General features: G+C 38.6%; 2 protein-coding genes across 2 annotated transcripts; one reads left to right on the forward strand and one right to left on the reverse strand.

Annotated features, from left to right (window-relative positions):
* Positions 1-396: 396 nt before the first annotated feature.
* On the forward strand, positions 397-7433 carry LOC308696319 (immunoglobulin lambda-1 light chain-like; the record flags this gene model as incomplete). Its single annotated transcript, XM_081374894.1, has 6 exons — positions 397-436; positions 515-837; positions 3353-3479; positions 3563-3859; positions 5420-5491; positions 6906-7433. The coding sequence occupies 6 exons, from the start codon at positions 397-399 to the stop codon at positions 7229-7231; spliced, it is 1185 nt and encodes a 394-aa protein (XP_081231020.1). The 3' UTR covers positions 7232-7433.
* A 1988-nt stretch (positions 7434-9421) lies between these two features.
* gsg1l2a (gsg1-like 2a) lies at positions 9422-25425 on the reverse strand. The gene is made up of 5 exons (XM_081376366.1): positions 24905-25425; positions 22288-22335; positions 21569-21721; positions 12391-12502; positions 9422-11321 (listed from the first exon to the last, which is right to left on the reverse strand). Exons 1-5 carry the CDS (start codon positions 25203-25205, stop codon positions 11045-11047), a joined length of 891 nt encoding a protein of 296 aa, XP_081232492.1. The 5' UTR covers positions 25206-25425; the 3' UTR covers positions 9422-11044.
* Between the last annotated feature and the right edge of the window lie 562 nt (positions 25426-25987).

Genomic DNA, 25987 nt, shown 5'->3' on the forward strand with positions numbered 1-25987 from the left:
AATGTGTAATGTGTTCACTGTGTTTATTGTTTGAGTTTTCAGAAATGTCAAAACCATTGAGGAAAAACTTGAACACATTTTCTGCAGTGATGAAGTGGGAAGGTCATGTGTAGTTTGTTAAAAGTGGGCGGGTCTATTGTACGAGGTGGGCGGGTCTATTGTTTGATGTGGGCATGTCTATTGTATGAGCCGGGTGGCTCTATATGAGCGTGTCTATTGTATGAGGTGGGCAGGTCTTGTCAGATGTGGGCGTGTCTATTGTATGAGGTGGGCGGGTCTTTCAGTGGCTCCTCCCTCTCAGAGCTCTTGACTGTCTTAAAGTTTCTCTCTCTGATCATCTCAGCATTATTCTACAGCACTGCTCATCTTTACACGTCACACGGACCAAATCACAAGATGATCACGATATTCTGTGCTTTCTTTACTCTTCTGACCTGTAAGTTTTCATCATTTCTGATGTCAGATTTAAAGTGTTTTGACACAATCTCATATAAAGGATGTGTTTATTCTGCAGGTGTCAGTGGAGTGACTGTAGTGACTCAGAGTCCATTAATCACAGTCAATAAAGGACAAACAGCTAAACTGGACTGTAATCTGGGGACAGTAACTGATTATGGTGCTAGATGGTACAAACAGACTCCAGGAGGAGTTCCTCAGTTTGTGTTAAAATTTCATCATAGCGATAGCTCTCCATCATATGGATCTGGTTTCTCTGCTCCTAAATTCACATCAACACATTCATCTAAATCAGATTATAGTCTGATCATCAGTAATGTGGATGTTGGTGATTCTGCAGTGTATTACTGTAACACATGGGACAGCTCTGCTAAAGAGTGGGTATCACAGTGATTCACACCATGACAAAAACCTCCTCACTGCTCACATTCACTTCTGCTTTTAGACAACAGATGATAAGAGCACTACTTCACTTCTCAGATTCATGATGAATTAGAAACTAATGCAGGATAGATGCGGGATAGTGACAGGATAATGTTAAATGCGCTGTATTCCAGGTCTTCTGAAGCTACAGCAGTTTCTCATCTCTGGTCCTCAGGTGTAAAGACACACTTTCTTGAAGTGACCATAGCATGTTCCCTTCACTAACAGATGAAGCAAATTAGCTCTATGAAATATTAATAATCAATAATAACTGGTTATAATTAATTATGAATATTGGGATCAGTTAATATAATTAACTTACTGTCGTAAATTAATATTACAATCAATTAACCTGTTTTTCCCGTGAACAATCAGGATTAATTGTTTATTAACTCTAAGAAATGTACATTTCCGGGGCATGGGAAATGTCTTTCTTAATTTACAGTACTACTAAGAGCAGTAGACAAAATCTATATGATTAGTGACTCCAGTTATGAGCTTGAGACACAGACAACTTTATGTGTGACATGAACAAGATTATTAACTAGTCTAAACACTTAAACTACTCTAACATACACACACATATATACATGCATACAGTTTACCAAGGGAAAGAGAGCTGAAGCAGAATACAGGAAAGCAAGAAGTTATGGTATTGTTTGATATTCAGCAGATCAACAGCCTTGAGCAAACCATCAGTTTAGTTCTAACATGCCCTTCTTTAAAAGGGTTAAGGATACTTAATGTATCAAATAATGAGACTAAGTTTGATACTTGCATGTCTCGCCCATTTGAATTAAACTGTCCTGATGCAATTTGTTGAGGCTCCAGTTGATCTTTGCTGATGTTATCTTGATGAGAGAGAACCAGTGGCGGTCAGAGTATCTTTGGTGAATGGAAAGACAAGGCCGCAGCCTGGCACAAGCTTGGTGGGTCCTTAGAAGCTTCTAGTTCAGCATCATCTTTACGTCAGCATTCCAGTACAGGAGTAAGAGAGAGATAGCTACTGTAAAAGCTGATCTTGGGTTTTTAAAGTGTGAAGAAGTAACACCTTCTGGAGGTGCAAGAGCCAATGAGAGGATTTTCCTTTGGAGGGAAATTCTTTTACAACCATTGTCTTTGAACATGTAATCTGATTGGATGTTTAACACAAGAATCTTTAAGATGCTTATAATACTAATGCGTCACAAAGTTAACAAAATGACCAAACATGCCACACATATGATTTGGGTGAACCATAATATGCAAAGTCTGAAACATTAACCCAATAGAGTTTACAAGAATACAAAAGCCACACCACATAAAAGAAAATCATGAGATGGGAAAATTAGTTACGTTTACACATTTCTCAAGTGGTTATATATAGAATATATAGGATTACAGAGTTGATTTCTCCTCCTCTGCCAGAATTTAAGTGAGATTCACAGCTTTCTGAACATTCCTTTGGATCGTAAAACTCATATCAGTCTCAGTGTGTGTCCTGTAACAAGACACTGTGTCCTGCCAGCGTGTTAGCTTCATTTGGGGTGTTAGTTTTTGGGGGACGTTTCACAGGCCTTAGTTGGGAGAGTGAGTTTGCTGGATTATTCATTAAATAAATTAATAATTTGTGTGTGTCTGATTGGTCCAGACGCTACACAGACTTACAGTATGTGATGGATTCAGTTGTCATAGACACGACGCGGCACTGCGCTTCTCGTCCAGTGTGCGACCCCCGTTAGATTATTGGCAGCATAAAAAACGAAACGATGTGACAGCCATGGGCTGAACAATACAAGTTACCGGTAATATCCATCGAGCCTGAACTAGTTGCCAGAAACACATCAACAAGAAAGAATGAAGGCTACCCTTTAAAACAACTGCAATCATGTGATACAAAAGGACCCTATTCATCACTATCATCATCACCGCGATCCTCAACTACAAGTTCATTGGCGAATTCCTCCTCCTCGTCGCTCTCCTCCACTCCCTCTCTGGCCTCCGCTAACTCTGCTTGCGCTAACAGCTCCCGCCCAGATGCGCAAGGCTCTCTTGTGTGCGCAATCTGCTCCATAGAACTGGCTTAAACAGACGATCTGACGGGTTTTAGAAGATTAAATACAACCCGAAACTAAAAAACAGACCAGGCCTCTATTTGAGACCGGCCTTTATTCATCCAAACCTGTAGCCACACCAGGCGTGTAATGAGACAGGCTTCTATTTGGGACTCGGCTATTATTTTAAGTTTTACGGTAACATTATAAGTGAACCTCAAGCAACATATTAAAATATCATTTCATGACCCCTTTAACTATTAGGTGAACCTGAGCTTCCTTTACATGTGTTTTATTCTGTCCTTTCTGTCCAACATCTACAGCTGGATGTAAATTGTGTTTTCTCTGTTTGTTTTTTCCATATGTGAAGTAAGTGAGAATATTAAAGCAGTTTCTGGATGAAGTGATTGGCTGAACTCCAGTGATCGTCACTCTTTCAGAGTTTCTCTTCCTCATATATGAGTCTCTCAGTCTCTCTTATTCTCTTCATCTCTCCACTAAACTCAAACTGCTTCACAGGGAAGATGCTGATCATTTTCTACTTCACTCTCCTCACTCTTCTGTCATGTAAGTTATTTCACTACACACATGTTGTTCTCTCAGGGGTGTCAAAGTTGATGAAATTAATTCTATTGATTATAATTTTTCAGGTGTCAGATCTGTGAAAGTGTTCACACAGAAACCCTCTGTGCTGACAGAACAAAAAGGCAAATCTGTGACTATGGATTGTAACGTTGAAAAGGATGAGGGTAATTATGTCAGCTGGTATAAACAGAGTCCAAATGAAGCTCCTCAGTTTGTGTTGAGATACTATCATTCACACAGCTCTCCTGACTATTATGGTGATGGTTTTACATCCAGCCGCTTCACATCTACAGCTCAGTCAAAGATTGACTATAGACTGATCATCAGTAATGTGGATGTTGGTGATTCTGCAGTGTATTACTGTAAGACATATGATGACACTGCTAGAGAGTACGTATCACAGTGATTCACAGCATGACAAAAACCTCCTCACTGCTCACATTCACTTCTGCTTTTAGACAACAGATGATAAGAGCACTACTTCACACATCAGATTCATTATGATTACAAACTAATCACAGATGCTGAGAATATTCTCCAGTTTCTTAACTGCCCTAGACATAAATAACATGAATCATAACAGGATAGTGTTACACTCATCTACAAATGAACAATAATAACACAGAAAAAATGTGTCCCACTTTATATTAAGTGGCTTTAAGTTCTATGTACAATGTACTTATTGTGTTCATGTTGCATTGTAAAAAACACTTTGCTGCTGTTAAGGTGTGATACAGGGAAGGTTAGGGACAGGTTTGGTGGTATCGGTTGGTTTAAGAGTGGGTTGAGGTGTAAAGGAAGGGTCAACAGTTTAAATATAAATGTAATTACATAAATTAATTACAGCTATAGTTACAATGTAAAAATGTAAAATGTACACAATAAGTCCATTGTATCAAAAATACAAAATATTCTTTAAGTAATACTTAAAGCCACATAATATATAAAGTGGGACCAAAACAATTAATGACATCAACTGGTGAAAAAGATGTAAAACAAACACTTTATCTTGTGTCTTAATTCCTCATGCTAAAAAAACGGCTTTAAAACAGCTTGTCAATTTTCAGCTCCATCATATACCATCATAATTACTCACAGCGAGTGAATTTAGCTCACATTTCTTTGTATCTTTAGGTCCGGTGTTAAAATTGAGTAATTGACAGTGTGAATACTGAGCGAATCAGGACTACACTGTTAGAAAAATCTGTAGAAATTACAGTATTACTGGCAGCTACTTGCCAGTAACTTACTGTAGATTTAAATTGATGTTATTTACTGGCAACAATTTGTTCAAAATTAAATGAACATTAAACATTAACATGTCTTTATCTTTAAAGAATAAAATTATAAAATAACAATCTAATGCAAAGCATTCTGGGAACCAGAAATCTTCATCAACCTTTTTCTGTTTTTTTTTCCTTCAGATTTTGGTTCCCAGAATGCTTTGCATGAGGATGTTATTTTAGTTTTATTCTGTAAAGATAAAGACATGTTAATGTTTAATGTTCATTTAACTTTGGACAAACTGTTGCCAGTAAATAACATAAATTTAAATCTACAGTAAGTTACTGGCAAACAGCTGCAAAACTACAGCAATTTTTTTACAGTGTATGTATTGTTTTCATTTTTCGGTCCGGACCAAAAGAACCAGGAGAACCGAACTACAAGTGTGAACACACTGAGACAACAGCAGGATTCACTGCAGTCACTGACACCTCAGAATAACAACAGCCATATGAGATTGTGTTTCACAGCACTTTAATACACAGCCGTCAAATACAGCAAATATGAAGACTAAAACAGCAACATAAATGTGTTTGTGTTTGAATCTGAAACATTTCTCCATGAAATAAATGTGTAAAGGACACAGTCGGCCGAGGTTGAGTGAGTGTTTCACTTCTGTTCCTTCACAGACTGAGGAGGTTTTTGTACGACTGAACATATGAAATGTGTCACTGTGGTATTCGGACAAGGAACAAAACTCATTGTGACTGGTAAGTGATCTTTACACTGTATTTTCATTTTTTCTTTTCACTGTATTAGATATAGCCTAAACTTCATTATAGAAATATAAACTCATTATTGTAGTTAATTTAGTTAAATGTGTGAATTCAGTCAGAGACAGTTTTATCAGAACCTCCAGCAAACAGTCCTGAAATACACTGACAAGACTTTCACTGCAGCTTTAACTTTATCTGTGGTTTTATCTGGTTGTACTTTTTATTCAATTAAGAATAATAATAATAATAATAATAATAATTATTATTATTATTATTATTATTATAGAGCAGACTTTTTCCTCATTTAACTAATAATAACTAATAACCTCATTTAAAGTCCTCATTTAACTAATAATGTACAGTATCTGTGAAACAACACATGAGAAGTTGACCTGCGGTGTGACGTGCTGTATTACATCTAAAACTGTTTTGCTAAATGTTTTTTTATAATTATTATACATGAAGCTTTTATGAACTAGTGTATTACTCAATTTGTACCTTTATGTCACGCTGTAGGAGAAGTTGAAAATGAGCTTTGAAGGCTTGAAGATAATTAAAAATGGTAGAAAATGTAGTGTCCGCATCTAAAATATACACTGTGCCATATAAATTCATATTTCAACCTAAAATCTTGATGTAGAAAATAACAATCCAACAAACTACCCACATACATACTTTTTTGTTGAAAGTCAATACAGACATTGAGATGCATGTTTTAAATTTTGAAAAAATATTTTTTTATTTAATGAATTTTTATTTGATGAATTGTTGACATGGTTGATGTGTGAATTTTTCGAAGTTTAAATGTAGTCAGAGTTCAATATGTCAGATGTATGTCTGAGATGCAGATGTTTGTTCATGTTAACGGTGATTTGTGTTGATGCTGATCCAGATGTTTGTCCATGTTAATGGTGATTTGTATTGATGCTGATCCAGATGTTTGTCCATGTTAATGGTGATTTGTGTTGATGCTGACAGATGTTTGTTCATGTTAATGGTGATTTGTGTTGATGCTGATGCAGATGTTTGATCATGTTAATGGTGATTTGTGTTGATGCTGATGCAGATGTTTGTCCATGTTAATGGTAATTTGTGTTGATGCTGATGCAGATGTTTGTTCATGTTAATGGTAATTTGTGTTGATGCTGATGCAGATGTTTGTCCATGTTAATGGTAATTTGTGTTGATGCTGATGCAGATGTTTGTTCATGTTAATGGTGATTTGTGTTGATGCTGATGCAGATGTTTGTCCATGTTAATGGTGATTTGTGTTGATGCTGATGCAGATGTTTGTCCATGTTAATGGTGATTTGTGTTGATGCTGATGCAGATGTTTGTCCATGTTAATGGTGATGCTGATGCAGATGTTTGTCCATGTTAATGGTGATTTGTGTTGATGCTGATGCAGATGCTGATGTTGCTCCTCCTGTGCTGAACATCCTCCGTCCATCCAGAGAAGATCTGATCAGCTCCAGTAAAGTCACTCTGGTGTGTCTGATCAATCACATGTCTGTGGCTTTTGCTGATGTGCGCTGGCTTGTGAACGGGAACTCTGTCACTACAGGCGTCTTCACCGGCTCTGCTGAACAGCAGCCTGATCAGAAATTCAAGATGAGCAGTTATTTAACCATTGAGAGCTCAGAGTGGGACAAAGACCAAGATCTGACATGTGAAGCGTCTGTCGCCTCAAAAATCACCAGCACAAGCATCAAGAAATCTCAATGCAGCGACTAAACTCAGACGATCTGATGTGTTGTTTGAGGGATTATGATAGCGAGTGATAATATCTTCTGACGTAGTGTAATAGAAATCATGAATATATATTAAAAATAGTTCAAGAATGTAACTTAGTAGCCTGAACTGTGTCATTTTCTGCAGACAATATTCTGGCTTTAATTCTGATGTAAGATGATTTACAAACTGTTTAATAAACCGCATGTTGAACAAACAGTTTTCTTCTTGATTTTGTAGAGAAATGAAATATGTAACCATTCAAAATGTATTAACTACTTCCTTACTAAGTCAGTTTTCACTTCTACGATCAATGGAAGAACAAATAATTAAAGTAGTATCATTGTGTAAATACTCCATGTCTTCAGTTTTAAAACATATGAAACCTCAGATCTTCAGAGGAAAGAGCAAATTAAACGAGTGTTACTGCTAGTAAATATCATTTGTTCAGAGCACAGCAGAGATGAATGTCTGAATATGGAGACGATCACATGACTGATAATGAAGAGCGACTCAATGACAAATGAAAAATGACTATTATTTGATACAGTAAAGTTACGATCTAAACTATGAGAAACAAAATGCTCCTGATGGCCTGACATTCGTGTGATACGACATCATGTGAATCTGGATTGTAAAGTTGATGCTGAAGTGTGTCTTCTAGCAGATGCAGTGAGCTGTGGAGATTTTCTTCAGGACAGGAAGTTGATTCTGACACACAGGAAACACCTGCTGTTATAATCAGCTCTATGGAAATCAGCAGTTTCTCTGTCTCTTTTCATCTGTTCATTCAACCAGACAAGAGCATTAACAGCAAATGATCAGGGGATCTTCATCTGTACATGAACAATAATGAAGGAGCAATACAATTAATTCAAAATACTGGAAAAATGGGAAAAAACTAAACAAAATTCACATACAAAAAGCAATATTCAGTGCTTTAAAATATAGTATTTGGTGAAATTTGTGACTGTTTTTGGATCTCACTGTTTCTAAGTTTCAGATTTTGATTATTTCAGAACATCAGATGCTTTTTTGTAAAACATTAAACTTGCATTTGTTACTTGCGTTTTATACTTGCATGAATTATTTTAATAAGAAAATACTACTTTTATTCACCAACACATTTTGGCACACAAGCCTTCAAGAGGGCTAAAAGCTTGCAGGAACACAAAGACTCATTTAAATACAAGCAAAAACATTTTCAAAGTCAGATAGTATGGCATCCACCGTCACCAATCATATAACAAATCAGGTAAGTGATCACACATAGCCTCTATATTTGTAAAATTGTCCTAAAATATCTTTGCCTTAAAATAGTTTGAAAAGCCTATAACTCTACACCAGTGGTTCTCAACCTTTTTTGGGCCAGCGCCCCCTATCTATTATCCCTTACCCCCTGAGGCTCTGAAGGAGAGTAAAGCTACACTTGTGTGTCTGGCTGAGGATATTTCTGTAGCTCTGGTTAATGTCAGCTGGACAGTCAATGGACGCTCTGTTACAGAGGGAGTTTGGAGCAGTGCTACTGAGAAACAACAAGACAAAACCTTCAAAATGAGCAGCTCTCTGACCATCGACTCCTCGGACTGGACCGATAATGTGGATTTCTCATGTGAAGTGTCAGTGGGCTCAAAATTCACTAAGAAAAGTATCAAAAACTCACAGTGTTATTGAAATATTGTCTGTTATTTTCTTCTTTTTCTTTATTTCTTCTCATATTATTTGAATTGTATGATGCCAGATCTGAGACTTAACACGAGTATATTCTTTAATTTTTGGTTTTGGTTCTGCAATTAAAGATCTTTGGCAATGCATTTGTTTGCATCTTCTTAGACATGCATGACTCTCTCTCAGGATACACCTGCACAATGTGCCTCATAATTTCAGCTTTATGTAAATCATGATGTTCCTCTGAGCTCTTTCAGAACTGAAACACACAAACTTAGTCTGTTAAGAAGTCAACGGCTGCACAGATCACAGAGAAATATATTTCATATACACAAAACCACATTGTAATTAACATGATTTTGTGATATTTAATCAATGCTATCACCTACATAAAATGTATTATAGGCTACTCATGCATGTATCAAAAACTATAACAATCAGACCAACACATCATAAATCCGACGCATCACAGTAATGAGAAAATGCTATGTGAGGGTTAGTTAATGATGACAAATGTCATTTTTTATATTAATTATCCATTTAATAAGCAGCGCTTCATCAACATGCACCACACATACAAGTAAAATTCAACCGTTTTCCGTGTCATCAAAGACAGAACTAATCCAGAAACCCACGCTTACATCCATAAGAGATTGAGGGATTTCACTCATCCTACAAGTGCATATACAAGATGGTTGGCATTGACACAAGTGTGTAATAAATGTGGCACTGGAGCATGTCTTATTTCTGCCAGAGGCACTGAAATGTCGGTCCAGAAGATGGCGTCCGTACCTCTCTGTGGTTTAAAGTTCATATGAGACATAATGACATTTCACATGAATAGACATGCATTAATCAATTTTTAAATGTTTAAAAAAATATATAACAACAAACAATGCATGGTATAATAGGCTACTCTGGGTTAGAGAACAAGTCTAATGACAGTACATGTGACATGCTGTCAATCATCACTGAACATATTTTTGCTTTGTGTTTTAATAGTGTTGGATTTACTCCATTTGAACTAACCTTGCCTTTGGATTAAAAACCATAATACATAAAATAGTTTCCTTTTAAATACATATAGCTGCACTCCCCTATATGTACAAGTATTGGGACACACCTCTTAATTATTTGTGACCCTGGATCACAAAACCAGTCACATGTCGCAGGGGTATATTTGTGGCAATAGCCAACAATACACTGTATGGGTCAAAATTATTGATTCTTCCTTTATGCCAAAATCATTAGGATATTAAGTAAAGATCATGTTCCATGAAGATATTTTGTCAATTTCCAAATGTAAATATATAAAACATTTATTTATGTGAGTGAATGCAGCACAATCGCAAACATAAATTGACAACTTTAAAGTCGATTTTTTCCCGCACCCTCAGATTCCAGATCTTCAAATTGTTGTATCTCGGCCAAATATTGTCCTATTCTAACAAACAATACATCAATGGAAAGCTTATTCATCCAGCGATCATATGATGTATAAATCTCAATTTCATAAAATTGACCCATGTGACTGGTTTTGTGGTCCAGGGTCACATTTAATTCAATTGTTTCAATCAAAGAGGGGACCAACTCCATATTTTAATGTCTTTAATGTATTTAGAATGCAATGTCATTACAGTCCCTGTTGGTGCAATGGTCGGGTGTCCCAACACTTTTGTCCATATAGCGTATATATATAGGAGGAACAATGAATTGAAGTTACTATCATAAAAAGAGAGCGCATGAGAATTATAATAATGATGTGCGCGGATAAATCCATTATTATAAATACTGCAAAATTACATAAAATTAAGAACTGTCCATTAAGTACTAATTCAAAATGATGTCAAACTATGTTTTTGTCAAGAATGTCAACATTGTTTCAGCATTAATTATATACCGTGATAACTGACAGCAGTCAAATTTGTTGTCGATAGAGCTTTTTTTTTTTTAACTCAGAACATTACTTTAAACCTCAGTTATCAGCATATGAACAAACTAGTTCACGGTAGCACAGCGAGTCTTGTCAGAACAGATGTGGCACTGCAACATAACTTTAGTCCATATCCTGCTCTGTTGACAGAAGCCCTATGATATAAATGCACAAAAATGTCTGTGCTGAAGACGGGCAGTGTCCTTCATGAGTTTTCAGCAGTATGCTCTGCCCCAATCGTCCAGTATTGTGGAGTTGATGCAGGACGGTTCGGTGCCGTTCACATACAGAGCCGCGTGTTGGTCTGCTTCCTCTTGTAATGAAGTGGTGTACCATAAGTCTTCTGGCACGTCCAGCTCCAGAATCTGCTTGATGCGCAGTTTCTTCTCAATCGTCCTCCGCTTGAACTTAAACTCAATGATGGTTTTGGTGTAACGGTTTAATGCCGTGACCGCTGAGCCCATGCAGGTGCCGAACGAGCCCCATGCCAGACTGAGAAAAAGTGGAGAGAAGATCATATTTAATATTCAATTTTTTTTTCATTTTATTTTACTACTGAAAAAAAATAGTAAAATATAACTGACACATACTGTATATGTACTGTAGTTGATGCATACCAATAAATACAGTTATATACAGGCAAATCAAAATTTAATCAGACACCAGATATAATTGTTTTTTTTTTTTTTACTAGTGGGTGCAGGACACTATAGTTAATTTTTGAACCTGGATCACAAAACCAGTCATAAGTCGCACGGGTTTGTGGCAATAGCCAACAATACATTGTATGCGTCAAAAAATCATTAGGATATTAAGTAAAGATCATGTTCCATGAAGATATTTTGTAAATTTCCTACCGTAAATATATAAAACATTTATTTTTGTGAGTGAATGCAACAAAATCGCAAACATTAATGGACAACTTTAAAGGCGATTTTCTCAGTGTTTCGATATTTTTTTGCACCCTCATATTCTAGATTTTAAATAGTATCGGTCAAATATTGTCCTATCCTACCAAACCATACATCAATGGAAAGATTATTTATTCAGCTTTTCGTGATGTATAAATATCAATTTAAAAAAATTACCCATGTTACTGGTTTTGTGGTCCAGGGTCACATTTATGTATGTGAGGATAGCAAAATAAAGTAAACTGTGACATATACCCAAACATTCTTCATACAGTGAACTACCAGTGAAATTTATAAAAAAAATATGTGACCAAAAATTATTCAGACTCTTTGACCTGACCATGTTTTGCTTAAGTGTTTTTTGTTTTTGTTTTATTGCTAATGTGACCTTTTTACACCACAGCCTGAACAAAATGAAGCACTGCTTGGTAATTGGTTGACCTAAATTGGTATTATCTAATTGTGTATTTAAATTTAACCGAATTCATTTGTGAGACAGTCTAACAGAAGGATGGCAAAAACCAGTGAAATATAAACTGTCATAATGTGGGAAATGTTATATGTCTGTTAAATGTATAATGTTAAATGTTTTATGTCTGAATAAATTTTGGTTTGATTGTATTTATATACATGTCATACATGAGACTCACAGATAGGACCAGCTGTAGTCCCATGTCTTAGGTCTCCAGTCTTCTGGACCCAGCTGAACAGCCAGCTGGAAAGCTGTGGTGAACATCATATGTGCAACCATCCCGAAAAGGCCTGGGACACAGAAAAATTACAGCGCATATATTGTCATTTTTGGCTTTGTCCACAAGATGTCAGTATGAGTTTAAGTATAATGTCTATTCAAAGAATAAACTGTCCAGTTGCAAAACCAACTTAATAAGTAGAAATGATTAATTATTGTATATTAATAGGCGTAGTAGCAAGTACTTGACCAGCTGTGATAGGGTTGTTTCCTCCGAGGAGGCAAGATAGGCAGTTTCTCCTCAAAGAACTGGATGAGTAGAAAACTAAAACAGCGCAGATATTAAGAAATATGACATTAAAAAAAGTGTGCACTGTCCAACAGCAACACCAGCGGTGAAAGTTACGGCGAGAAGAGTCTATCTTGCCTCCCCTGGTCCCATTAAGTCCCATTGAGTTTTGACAACTCCCCCACAAAAAAAAAAAACATGACGGTTTAAATTTGGAAAAGTCACGTGAGAGGAGGCAAAGTCTCCATCGCACTATGATTGGCTATTGCACTGTTTGTGCGGGTAAAAATCGCGCCTCTCAATTTAGTGCTCGTGAGAATCTGTCTGAAGAAATATGTAAATGGAAAGGAAAGACCAAATAAAAAGTAAGTAAACATCTCTCGCCCACTCAGATATCACCGCTTTGTCACGTCAAAAACGACCTGCAAGGGCTTTTTTTTAAGTGAGCAATCAGTTTTGTATGGTGAAATTAAAAGTAGGCTATATCTCATGTCTGTGACCTGCAGTGTTTCCCGAGTCTTGATGACTGATGATCCGAAAATAAGTTAACTATTAAAAAGAACAGGTGAACATTAGGTAACAAATAAAGTATCCATTATGGAATAATTATGGTAATAAGCACTATCTTTATTCTTCGTTTCATTAAATACAACATCAATTGTGTGTTAGGCCTACTGTAAAAATACAAAATATAATTTTACTGGTTGTTGTTATTAATTTTTTTTAATAGTGTAAGTAACATTTATTTAACCTTAAAGTGTCAACATTAAGCGTAACATAAATATGAATTTACATTTAAATTTTTTTTTAAACAGTGAGGATTTTGCCTTAGCTTTGCCCTGAACACCACAAATCAGTCCTATTGAGATCAATGAGAATGTTAACGCATTGGTTTCTAAGACCACAGTTAGTCACATCTGAATTAAATCTGCGAGTGAGCTGGTTAAATTACCGTTCAGCAAAGTTAAGTTAGAGTGCCTGCAACATTCATTAATTTACACCTGCAGTGATTACAGAGGTCTGGTTTGAAAATACGGTAGAAACACTTGATTAATTTTTTATTGTGACAGAAATGTTATATTAGGCTATTGAATATGAATTGAAACCAAGTAAACATTAAATAAAACATTTATTTATAACTAAAAAACCCAAATGCAAATATTCCAGAAGCCGACAACACTGCTGCAATCAATGCACAAGCATCAAGTGATGAAGCTGCTATTGTGTTTTTTCAGTGTCGTTTCTTCTAATGGCAGGTGCTGATGTGCATCAAGTGTGTTGGTGAGCATTCCTACAACCAGGATTATAGTGAAAAAAAAAAATAGGGGGAGGGAGGATGGTCTCGGCTGGTCATGTCACGTACCAAAACCCCTAACCCCCCACACCAATCCGATTACAGCACAAACTACCAAATCCCCACGCTGTTGGGACAGACCAGAGAGGAAGCTTCCCATCCAAAACAACCTCCCACCACTGCCACAAATACACATTCACTGCGAGACAACTTTTTCTTAATCACTATTTTTGTTTTCAGTAAAATACTGAAATACTTCAAAAACTTTTCAGAGATTATTAATGCTTAAATTAAGATTTCTTTTCTTTATATGCATTTTCTGTTGTTGTTTTGAGCGCAAACCTCATTAAATTTTGTTACAACAATGCAAAGCAATATATATATATATATATATATATATATATATATATATATATAGCCATATATGTATATATATATATATATACAGCAATATATTTAGCATATATATATATACATACAGCAATATATATATATATATAACATCAAAAAATGGCCACAAAAAATCTTTTTTTTTTTTTTTTATGTATGCCCACATTTTTGTTTTCACACACAGCAAGGGAGAAAAAGAGAAATAATGTAGAATATAGACCCAGGGAGGCGCTTTTTCACCCCTGTGATGAACAGCATTGCTCAGTTGGTCTCTGGGGCATCGCTGACCCATCATCGCTCTCTGTAAAGTGTCGGGAACACATGAAGCGGTTGGATTTGTGCGGTATAATCTCATCTCTGTTTCACAGCTGGGGATGACTGGCAGGAGTTGAGCTTGCAGGATTTTCTACTTTTCTGGCAATGAGCATTCAACAGGGACTAGTGTTCCTCTGTCTGTGCCAAAAATGTGAAAGCAAGACAGAAAAGTCTGTTAAAATAGGGCCCGACGTACTGTGTTAATACTTTTCTATGTTGATTTTTCACAGACGTTTCCCCGTATTTTGAATTATGCATCGCCTTGTGCTGTGTTTTAGGTCATTGGAGATATCCGTAAATAGAAAATCTTTGCAGAACATTTCCACTGCTTTTTCCATTTTTCTACAGATTTTTTTTCTTGTAAAATAGATAAGACCTTTAAGATTTGAATATTCTGGATGTCTTCTGCCACACAGACACAGGTCAAACTATCAAAGAAGATCGTTAAACCAACTGGCCTGATTTATTTTTGCTCTCTGTTATTTTATTCCAATTAGTTTTTCAACCCCATTCCCTTATAATTAAAAAATATGTGTGACACTGGACCACAAAACCAGTCACATGGGTTACAATTTTGAAATTGAGATTTATACATCACATGAAAGCTGAATAAATAAGCTTTCCATTGATGTATGTTATGTTATGATAGGACAATATTTGGCTGATAGACACCTATTAGAACATCTGGAATCTGAGCTATATAAATGCTTCATTTGCTCCAGATGAGAATTGTTTCTGTTGCAGGGCTTGAATTTCGGCATGGGATTGTGTGTGTAGCAACTCATTATGTAACAGCACATAATGTAAAAACTGCACATAATGTAATAAGTATTACAGTTTTATTGTAATAAAATGTTCATAATGTAATAATGTTCTCAAAACGCTAAAAAATCTTGAGCTCATAATGTAATAAAACATTTTACGTTATGAGAAATGTATTACATTATCAACTTAGCGAAAACATGTCATATTTTCATAATTGTAATAGCTTTTAATACATAAAAACATATTAGTATTCCCTTACAGTACATTTAAAAAAAATCTAAATACAGTCTTAAACTACCTGCAACAGATTTAAAAAATAAATAAATAAACAAAAAGCAGTGGTATTCCTTTACAGTACATTTAAAAAAATCTAAATCCAATCTTAACCTGCCAACAAAATCCACCAGACTAGTACTATTATGATTATTACTACTACTACTACTACTACTACTACTACAACTGCTACTTCTTGTATACATACGGTATACAGTACAGGTCAAAAGTTTGGAAACATTACTTTTTTTATATTTTTGAAAGAAGTCTCTAATGCTTATCAAGGCTGCGTTTATTTGGTCAAAAATACAGAAAAAAACCCCCACTAATATTGTGAAATATTATTACAACTTAAAATAATAGTTTTCTATTTGAATATACTTTAAAAAATAATTTATTCCTGTGATGCAAAGCTGAATTTTCAGCATCATTACTCCCGTCTTCAGTATCACATGTGACATCCAGTCTGTCACCTGATCCTTTAGAAATCATTCTAACATTCTGATTTATTATGAGTGTTGGAAACAGTTCTGCTGCCTAATATATTTGATGAATAAAAGGTTAAAAAGAACTGCATTTATTCAAAAAACATCTTGATGTAGATCTGGCTTGCCAGGCTAAGGCATGACCTGATGAGACTCAGGCTTGGCAGGCATGACCTGAAGAGACTCAGACTTGGAAGGCATGACCTGAAGAGGCTCAGACTTGGCAGGCATGACCTGAAGAGACTCAGGCTTGGCAGGCATGACCTGAAGAGACTCAGGCTTGGCAGGCATGACCTGAAGAGACTCAGACTTGGAAGGCATGACCTGAAGAGGCTCAGACTTGGCAGGCATGACCTGAAGAGACTCAGGCTTGGCAGGCATGACCTAAAGAGACTCAGGCTTGGCAGGCATGACCTGATGAGACTCAGGCTTGGCAGGCATGACCTGAAGAGGCTCAGGCTTGGCAGGCATGACCTGAAGAGACTCAGACTTGGCAGGCATGACCTGAAGAGGCTCAGACTTGGCAGGCATGACCTGAAGAGACTCAGACTTGGCAGGCATGGCCTGAAGAGGCTCAGACTTGGCAGGCATGACCTGAAGAGACTCAGGCTTGGCAGGCATGACCTGAAGAGACTCAGACTTGGCAGGCATGGCCTGAAGAGGCTCAGACTTGGCAGGCATGACCTTAAGAGGCTCAGACTTGGCAGGCATGACCTGAAGAGACTCAGACTTGGCAGGCATGACCTGAAGAGGCTCAGACTTGGCAGGCATGACCTGAAGAGGCTCAGACTTGGCAGGCATGACCTGAAGAGACTCAGGCTTGGCAGGCATGACCTGAAGAGACTCAGACTTGGAAGGCATGACCTGAAGAGACTCAGGCTAGGCAGGCATGACCTGAAGAGGCTCAGACTTGGCAGGCATGACCTGATGAGACTCAGACTTGGAAGGCATGACCTGAAGAGGCTCAGACTTGGCAGGCATGACCTGAAGAGGCTCAGACTTGGCAGGCATGACCTGAAGAGGCTCAGACTTGGCAGGCATGACCTGAAGAGGCTCAGACTTGGCAGGCATGACCTGAAGAGGCTCAGACTTGGCAGGCATGACCTGAAGAGGCTCAGGCTTGGCAGGCATGACCTGAAGAGACTCAGGCTTGGCAGGCATGACCTGAAGAGGCTCAGAATTGGCAGGCATGACGTGAAGAGGCTCAGACTTGGCAGGCATGACCTGAAGAGACTCAGACTTGGCAGGCATGACCTGAAGAGACTCAGACTTGGCAGGCATGACCTGAAGAGACTCAGGCTTGGCAGGCATGACCTGAAGAGACTCAGGCTTGGCAGGCATGACCTGAAGAGACTCAGACTTGGCAGGCATGACCTGAAGAGACTCAGACTTGGTAGGCATGACCTGAAGAGACTCAGGCTAGGCAGGCATGACCTGAAGAGACTCAGACTTGGCAGGCATGACCTGAAGAGACTCAGACTTGGCAGGCATGACCTGAAGAGACTCAGGCTTGGCAGGCATGACCTGAAGAGACTCAGGCTTGGCAGGCATGACTTGAAGAGACTCAGGCTTGGCAGGCATGACCTGAAGAGACTCAGGCTTGGCAGGCATGACCTGAAGAGACTCAGGCTTGGCAGGCATGACCTGAAGAGACTCAGGCTTGGCAGGCATGACCTGAAGAGACTCAGACTTGGCAGGCATGACCTGAAGAGACTCAGACTTGGCAGGCATGACCTGAAGAGGCTCAGGCTTGGCAGGCATGACCTGAAGAGGCTCAGGCTTGGAGGGTACTGTGGTTTTGCGGGGCTCCTCGTCCGCAAAAAACACTGTAAAAGTTGAGCCACTCACCAACAAGGCATAGTCAATGTATTGGGCCAGGGAAAAATGAATTTTTCCCCCTGGCAATCGAGACCACACTGGTTCGTTCAACCCAAAATTAAAAATGTCCTTTAGAGCCACGTCATTAAAATCTACCAAATCGCAAAGTTCACAGAAGTCCTCAACATAGTGGCGTAGATTTATAATTTAGGAGGCCAACTGCTGGGTTCATTGTTGACGGTCAAGTATTCTGAACCCAAGTGCAGTTTATTACAAACAAGATCAAACATGAAACAAAAACATGGCGTGGCATTAAAAACTCAAAATGAAGACATGAACATGAACTTACAAACAGTCTACAGGGAATCACATGACAAAACACAGAAACATGACAATGACAAAACCAAAATGTGACAGTAGTGTACTGTAATGGAATATAATTTTTTTATGTTTTAAAAGCTATTACAATTGTAAAAATGTTTTTGGTGAGTTTATAATGTAATAAATTTCTCATAACGTATACATTATGAGTTTTGTTACAATAATAATGTAATACTTATTACATGAGTTGCTACAGCGTGTATTGCGCATCATTTGACTAATTCCCGCAGATTTTGTGCTCACCCTCAAAGTGCGGCACATAAAGCCACCTCTTAGTACTAAATGTAGTTATTTTTCGCTGCATATTGCGCTTAAACAGCCAAATACACAAAACATAATGACAAAATGCCGGTCTTGGTGAGTAATCATAAACACAGTCATTTGTTTTAAGTGAACGTAAATAGTTGAAAAAGAAAACGCATGTGTAACGGTATAATGGATCGGTGCATCGGCTCTTAAAGTGACAGCAGCCTAATATTCCTGCTACAAAATTATGAGATAATATTAAAAATATCTATATGGCAGTTATTCCCCATGGTATCATTGTCAAAATGGTGGCCAGTGAAAATGCTGAGTCACTAGTAACTTTGGAAACCCATGAGCCACAGTCGCAGGTGAGTAAAAAAGTGACACTATGATGTCATATCCATGAAAATATTAACATTACTGCCAACATTTACAGACCAGTGCTTATTCAGTATTCAGCAATTTGGCTAATTCTGATGCACAACAGTCTGAACTACATCAACAAACAGAGCAAATCCTAACAGTCTGGTCTTTGCAAATGAACTTCTGTCTTAGCGCACTTCTGGTGAATGTCAGTCAGCGCGAGCACCAAACGCAATCTTTTTTACAGTTTATTGCACTCATCATCAAGCACGTCCCACTCATCACTCTTATGTGTATGTAACTTTAAGTAGTACTGTGCTACGCAGATATATTTACATACAGAGAAATAAACGCTATAGTAAAATCTCTAATAATAGACGTTATACCGTGGTCACGATATATATTGCCGTCATACCAGCCCTATAGCAGATACACTCACCTAAAGGATTATTAGGAACACCTGTTCAATTTCTCATTAATGCAATTATCTAATCAACCAATCACATGGCAGTTGCTTCAATGCATTTAGGGGTGTGGTCCTGGTCAAGACAATCTCCTGAACTCCAAACTGAATGTCAGAATGGGAAAGAAAGGTGATTTAAGCAATTTTGAGCGTAGCATGGTTGTTGGTGCCAGACGGGCCGGTCTGAGTATTTCATAGTCTGCTCAGTTACTGGGATTTTCACGCACAACCATTTCTAGGGTTTACAAAGAATGGTGTGAAAAGGGAAAAACATCCAGTATGCGGCAGTCCTGTGGGCGAAAATGCCTTGTTGATGCTAGAGGTCAGAGGAGAATGGACCGATTGATTCAAGCTGATAGAAGAGCAACTTTGACCTAAATAACCACTCGTTACAACCGAGGTATGCAGCAAAGCATTTGTGAAGCCACAACATGCTCAACCTTGAGGCGGATGGGCTACAACAGCAGAAGACCCCACCGGGTACCACTCATCTCCACTACAAATAGGAAAAAGAGGCTACAATTTGCACAAGCTCACCAAAATTGGACAGTTCAAGACTGGAAAAATTTTGCCTGGTCTGATGAGTCTCGATTTCTGTTGAGACATTCAGATGGTAGAGTCAGAATTTGGCGTAACAGAATGAGAACATGGATCCATCATGCCTTGTTACCACTGTGCAGGCTGGTGGTGGTGGTGTAATGGTGTGGGGGATGTTTTCTTGGCACACTTTAGGCCCCATAGTGCCAATTGGGCATCGTTTAAATGACACGGCCTACCTGAGCATTGTTTCTGACCATGTCCATCCCTTTATGACCACCATGTACCCATCCTCTGATGGCTACTTCCAGCAGGATAATGCACCATGTCACAAAGCTCGAATCATTTCAAATTGGTTTCTTGAACATGACAATGAGTTCACTGTACTAAAATGGCCCCCACAGTCACCAGATCTCAACCCAATAGAGCATCTTTTACCCCTTTTCCACCAAGGCAGAGCTGGTGCTGGTTCGGAGCCAGAGCCTAGTTTCAAATCGGTTCTTTGTTTTTCCACCGCCAAAGCACCAGCTCCGAACCAGTAAAACTGGTTCTTAACTAGCACCAAATCATTGCAGGGTCTAGAACGGAGCCAAGAAAGAACCACTTGCGTCAGGGGCTGGGGGCGGGGTTATCGTGACCAACAAGACGAATAGAAACTTGTGACCGCCATTTTTAAATAGCAGCTAGTCGAGCTAATAGCGGCTCGATTATAATATCCGTCTATGTAAGTTACGGCGAGCTGCACGAACGCGTTGGATTCCGATGTATTTTTGCAAACCCATGAGCATCCATAGTATTGTAACGTCCGTTATTGTTGATGGCTTGTTTGAGATGCATTGGAGCGGCGAGGACCGATCGGAGCTGCGGGAGTGTTTGAGTGCTTTTAGATCGCTATCGCAGTGCTTTGATGTCATGCGGCGATCGATCTGCGAGAAGCCGATGCATCTCGAACAAGCCTGGCGTGTTTGTGTTTGGCGCTACCGCACTAGCGGTTGCTGGGCAACATGAGACGTATACAGTGACGTAAGATCTGGCTCTGTTGTGGCTCTCTAGCCGGTGGAAAGGCAAACCGGTTCTTAGTAAGCTCGTCAGTCGAACCAACTCTGACCCAGCTTTGGCTCTGGCTCTGAACCAGCACCCGGTTCTTGTTGGTGGAAAAGGGGTATTTGGGATGTGGTGGAACGGGAGCTTCGTGCCCTGGATGTGCATCCCACAAATCTCCATCAACTGCAAGATGCTATCCTATCAATATGGGCCAACATTTCTAAAGAATGCTTTCAGCACCTTGTTGAATCAATGCCACGTAGAATTAAGGCAGTTCTGAAGGCGAAAGGGGGTCAAACACAGTATTAGTATGGTGTTCCTAATAATCCTTTAGGTGAGTGTATATACATTTAAAACTAACAGTAGGCTATCTTAAACTAAATGCAATTAACTATTTATTTTTTAAAAAAAGATAAGCCCTTAAATACTGTATGTACCGCCCCAACTGTTCTTATGTGTTTTATTTATTTTTACCTGAGAGAGCGGTGCACAGAGCTGCAAAGGCATTGAGCTTGAGTCTGTTCATCATGTTAAAGCATGGACACATCTCTATGACCATCATAGCTCCACCGGTGAACAGCAGACCAATGTACAGACACTCAGCCACAATACACAGCCAGAGCACTTCTGAGAGAGAGAGAGAGAGAGAGAGAGAGAGAGAGAGAGAGAGAGAGAGAGAGAGAGAGAGGATAAGAGAGACATTGTTGTCCTTTTGCTTTTAAATTAGCATTTACATTTATACATTATTCCATACAAACATTATGAACATGCTCCTTTATGTTCTTAATGTACTATATATATGCTCATACTCATATATATATATATATATATATATATATAAAGTTGTGCTTTGTTCTCAGTAAAAAAAAAAATAAGTATGAAAAGGGGATTAATGACTTTAAAATGTAGCTATGTCCGTCTATTACTCAGATAAACCCTTAGGCTACTTTATCCTCAGTTACTGAACACTGTAACTCATTCCAAGTAATCTTTGACCTCTCACGAGTATCAAAGCTTACATGCACACTTGCACATATTGTAAGTAAAAGAAAATCTGATGACCTTGTCTAGAGAAGTGTTTGGGTGGTGTTAGGTTTTGAATTGAATGAACTAGTAGATGTAACGGAATTTGTTTGAGGTAATTTGTGTTTATTGTTCATATAATTAACATGTAACACTTGTTACTTACCCACCTCTTTCATGATCTGGTGCAATCTCTAAAAAGCTCCTACAGGTAAATCCTATAAAGAGACAATTCTGGTAAACATTGGCTTTTGTCTCCAAATGTGCATCAAACAAATGGATTCACATTCTTTAAGAAGGAACAAGTTTTACAGAATTTATTATAGGTTAGTGTTATAAATAATAAATGCTATTCATTGTTAATTCATGCTTGTTCATTATTCGTAAACTAATGTTCCTTTTCACAGGTTCACTTGATGCTATTAGAAGTGATGATTGTTTGAAGCCCGTTTAAATACTCTATGGTAGTGTGCGATTGATTTGGTGTTTGTGCTACTAAACATTTGGTTTGTTTGATTGGTCGCTCATGGCTGATTTTGCTTGTCAGCTCAGCTGTGTGGCATTACAGATGATAGCAGTTCGATAGCAGTTATGTATTTTTTAAAGATGGCTCACTCACAAGACTACTATGTCGTGGTTAGGCAATGCGGTCCGCCCCACTCCCAGAAACTGGCCTAGTCCAAAGGCACAGCACTCACGTAGGTGCATTAAACTAAGGTCGGCAATCAAGTTAAACCAATTTTATACTCTTCATTTCTCATGTAGTGGTTGGAGACGCTTCAGGCTCTCTCACTATGACACATTTTCAGGTGATCATGTCACCTATGGTTAGCTCCATCACAACCTGCGTCTTTGACGAAAGCAGACCGTGTGATGCCCCACATGACAATGTACTCCTGTTTTCTCCATGCTACAAGACTTTTGGAGTTTATGCTTTGCAGAGAGACTGATGCTTCTCTCCCCATCTAGCAAGGTGGAGACTTTTGCCAAATGGGATGATTCTTTGAATCATAAAACTGGGGCACATCATCCAATTCCATCGTGGTCCGCTTTTTTTCAACGGACTGCTCCCTATAGCTGCTGGTTGGGAGGCTCTCATTTTGGGGCAGGAAGTTCTAAGTTCTTCCCCTTTGGAGAGAGGAGCCGTAGAAAAAGTGTCTCCTTCTCAAAGGGAGTCTGGCTTTTACAGCCGATACACAAACTAAAGGGCCAGATTTACAAACTAAATCTAAATCTTTACTTATTAAAAAACTACTTTCAGGATTTACTAAAGACACGCAGTGAAAAAGGTGAAAAGGCATGGACACCTTACTGCATATGCATTTGTAGGAGTTTCCCTTTCAGACTCAAAATTTATGGGAGGAGAGTATTTCATGAGTTCACACTTACATGTAATTAAGTGGAGTAAAGGTTATGCATAAGTTAGGGCTCCGAGCTCGGATTTTTTGGCCGAACCCAGAGTACTCCCCCCGGTTGTTGAAAGAGTAGTTAGGACTAGAAGTGAGGAGATGGGGTGGTGGAGGGATGCTGTTAAACTGTTGACGGACGGAGGTAAGTCTGCTGTATATATACCTCTTATTTTGGTAATTGGTTGATTAACTGAGTGCGCTCCTCTTGAGTTAATTTAGGTTAATTATCTGAACATGCTTCTCCCGAACTTCAAACATCATTTAAATGAATCATGGAAGGTGATTTACTAAGGTTTGCGCTTGTCAGTTTACTGGTATTTGCGGAATTATTTAACGCCCCCCCCCCCCAAAAAGCATGTCTTAAAACAGAGGCTAATTTGCGCTGCTCTTGTTGGTCATTATGAAAATGATCCGGCTGCGTTGGTGTTCTTTCATTTGCGCGTCTTCCATAGATCACACGCAGTACTTTCCACTTCCATTTGCGCTTTGTTCGAATTTCGCTCTCATGCTAATTTGCCCTGTTTAGTATTTTCTGATGTTGAAAAAGTATATAGGAGACTACACCCATCTTGAATTTGCATTGATGGAACTACGCTCTTCAGAATTGCTGTTTTTGCACCTCTCCTGGCACATAGCTCATAATGCAGTATCAAGTAAACCTATTGAAAGGAACAGAGAATGAGATGCTGTGTAGCTTGCCATGCTAGTTCTTACTGCTTTCTTCCTTCATTTAGTTCATTAGTAAAGACCGCAAGACTTCAGATGGTTGTGTCGGATAAGACATCAGAAATGTGCAGTGTTGGAGGGCCTCCAGGACCAGGGTGGGGAACAGTGCTTTAATTTATACTTAGAAATGGTGGTATTAGTATTGTGTAGAATTTAACATTACCCAGGAATAATAACAGTCCTGTAAAAGCAATATTCATTGTTTTTTTCTTTTTTTATTAAACCTTATTGTGATGTGTTTCCAGACATGTAAATAGCCTACTGTATATAAATTAACATAAACCAAGATCAATTCACATTGCGAAGGGGTGTTATTCATTGTTACTCCACTCCATTGTTAACTATTGCATTAACAAATGTTAAAAATGTAAGCTATTAATGTTAAGAGATGATTCGATTAACTAATGCTGTTTACTAAGAAATGCATAGTAAATGCACAATTTAACATCAACAAAGATTAATGCTGTATGCAGAATTTTAACTAATGCATGAACTAATGTTTACAAATACAACCTTATTGTAAAGTGTTACCACATCCATTTCTCCAGAGTCACATCTGGAGAATGAGCTTCTGCACTGCACTTTTAATGAAAACACCAGTGGTTTTTGTAGGCAGTCTAGCCATGAGAAAGAGGCAGTAATGCTGTCTTACCTTGTAAGTCCATGGTTTGTTCACAGGAGAACCAGATGCCTGCGTGAAACTTCCTCATGAGGAACTTCTCCTCTCCGGTCTCATAGATGTACTGTACCAGCCGCGTGTCGTTGATGTCGGAGCTGTTAAAGCGGATGCAGTACGTCTGCTTGACTTTCACCTGCCCAATGCAGAAAGGCTTGACCACCTTTCTGGTCCCCTCACACCAGTAGCTGGTGGTGACGGCGGAGATCGCCATGGCCAACGCCACATAGTTGAGCGTGAGCGCCAGAGATGCTCTCTGAGCACGCTGTATACCCATCGTGCTCCAGGAGGCACAAGGAGATGAGGCTTCCTGGCTTCGAGGTCCTTGCTTCAGACATTCAAACTTTTGTTTTGCAGATGCTTGCTAATGCGTCCCATCTGTGCTTTCTTCTCCTTGGTAGACCAACTGGACGGACGCAGAGCTTTCACAAACACAGTTGCTCCACTTCATGTCTAGCTCTAATGCTATCAGTCTCTTATGTTTCGCTCTAACTTCCCCTTCCCCTTCCCCACCCCACCCACAGTTCCCTTCCCCCCATCATTTTCACTGTTATCATTTCAAAGGGCAAATTGTTCTTCCATCTAAACCCCCTAGCTTATTTTTGTGAGCATAGCAATAAAACAGATTATCAATCAGATTATTCTTCAATCTGATGCTGGGCTATCTGCCAAATCTCAGTGGGAACTTCCTCCATTTTCAAGTCTGCCTCAGTGAACATGTCAATGAAGTGGAACAGTTTGTTCAACAATGGTTTACAGTAAAGAAGATAAAGATAAATCTGTAACATCTTTGATGCTGCGAAAAAGCTCTTACATCTGTTTGCACATGCAAAAATTATTGCCACACACACACACACACACACACACACACACACACACACACACACACACACACACACACACAGCAAATCCTGTCTGATTTGACAGCTGGATGATTAATGTGGGATATTTCATACAAATGTAGGAAAACGGCTATGGGAAATATGTTTAAGGGCTGACAGATGTCAGCACAAACAGACACTGGACTAAGCCCACAGGGGCTTATGCTGGAAATTATTA

This window comes from Scardinius erythrophthalmus (genome assembly GCF_964197995.2).
Source record: "Scardinius erythrophthalmus genome assembly, chromosome: 1".
NCBI lineage: Eukaryota > Metazoa > Chordata > Actinopteri > Cypriniformes > Leuciscidae > Scardinius > Scardinius erythrophthalmus.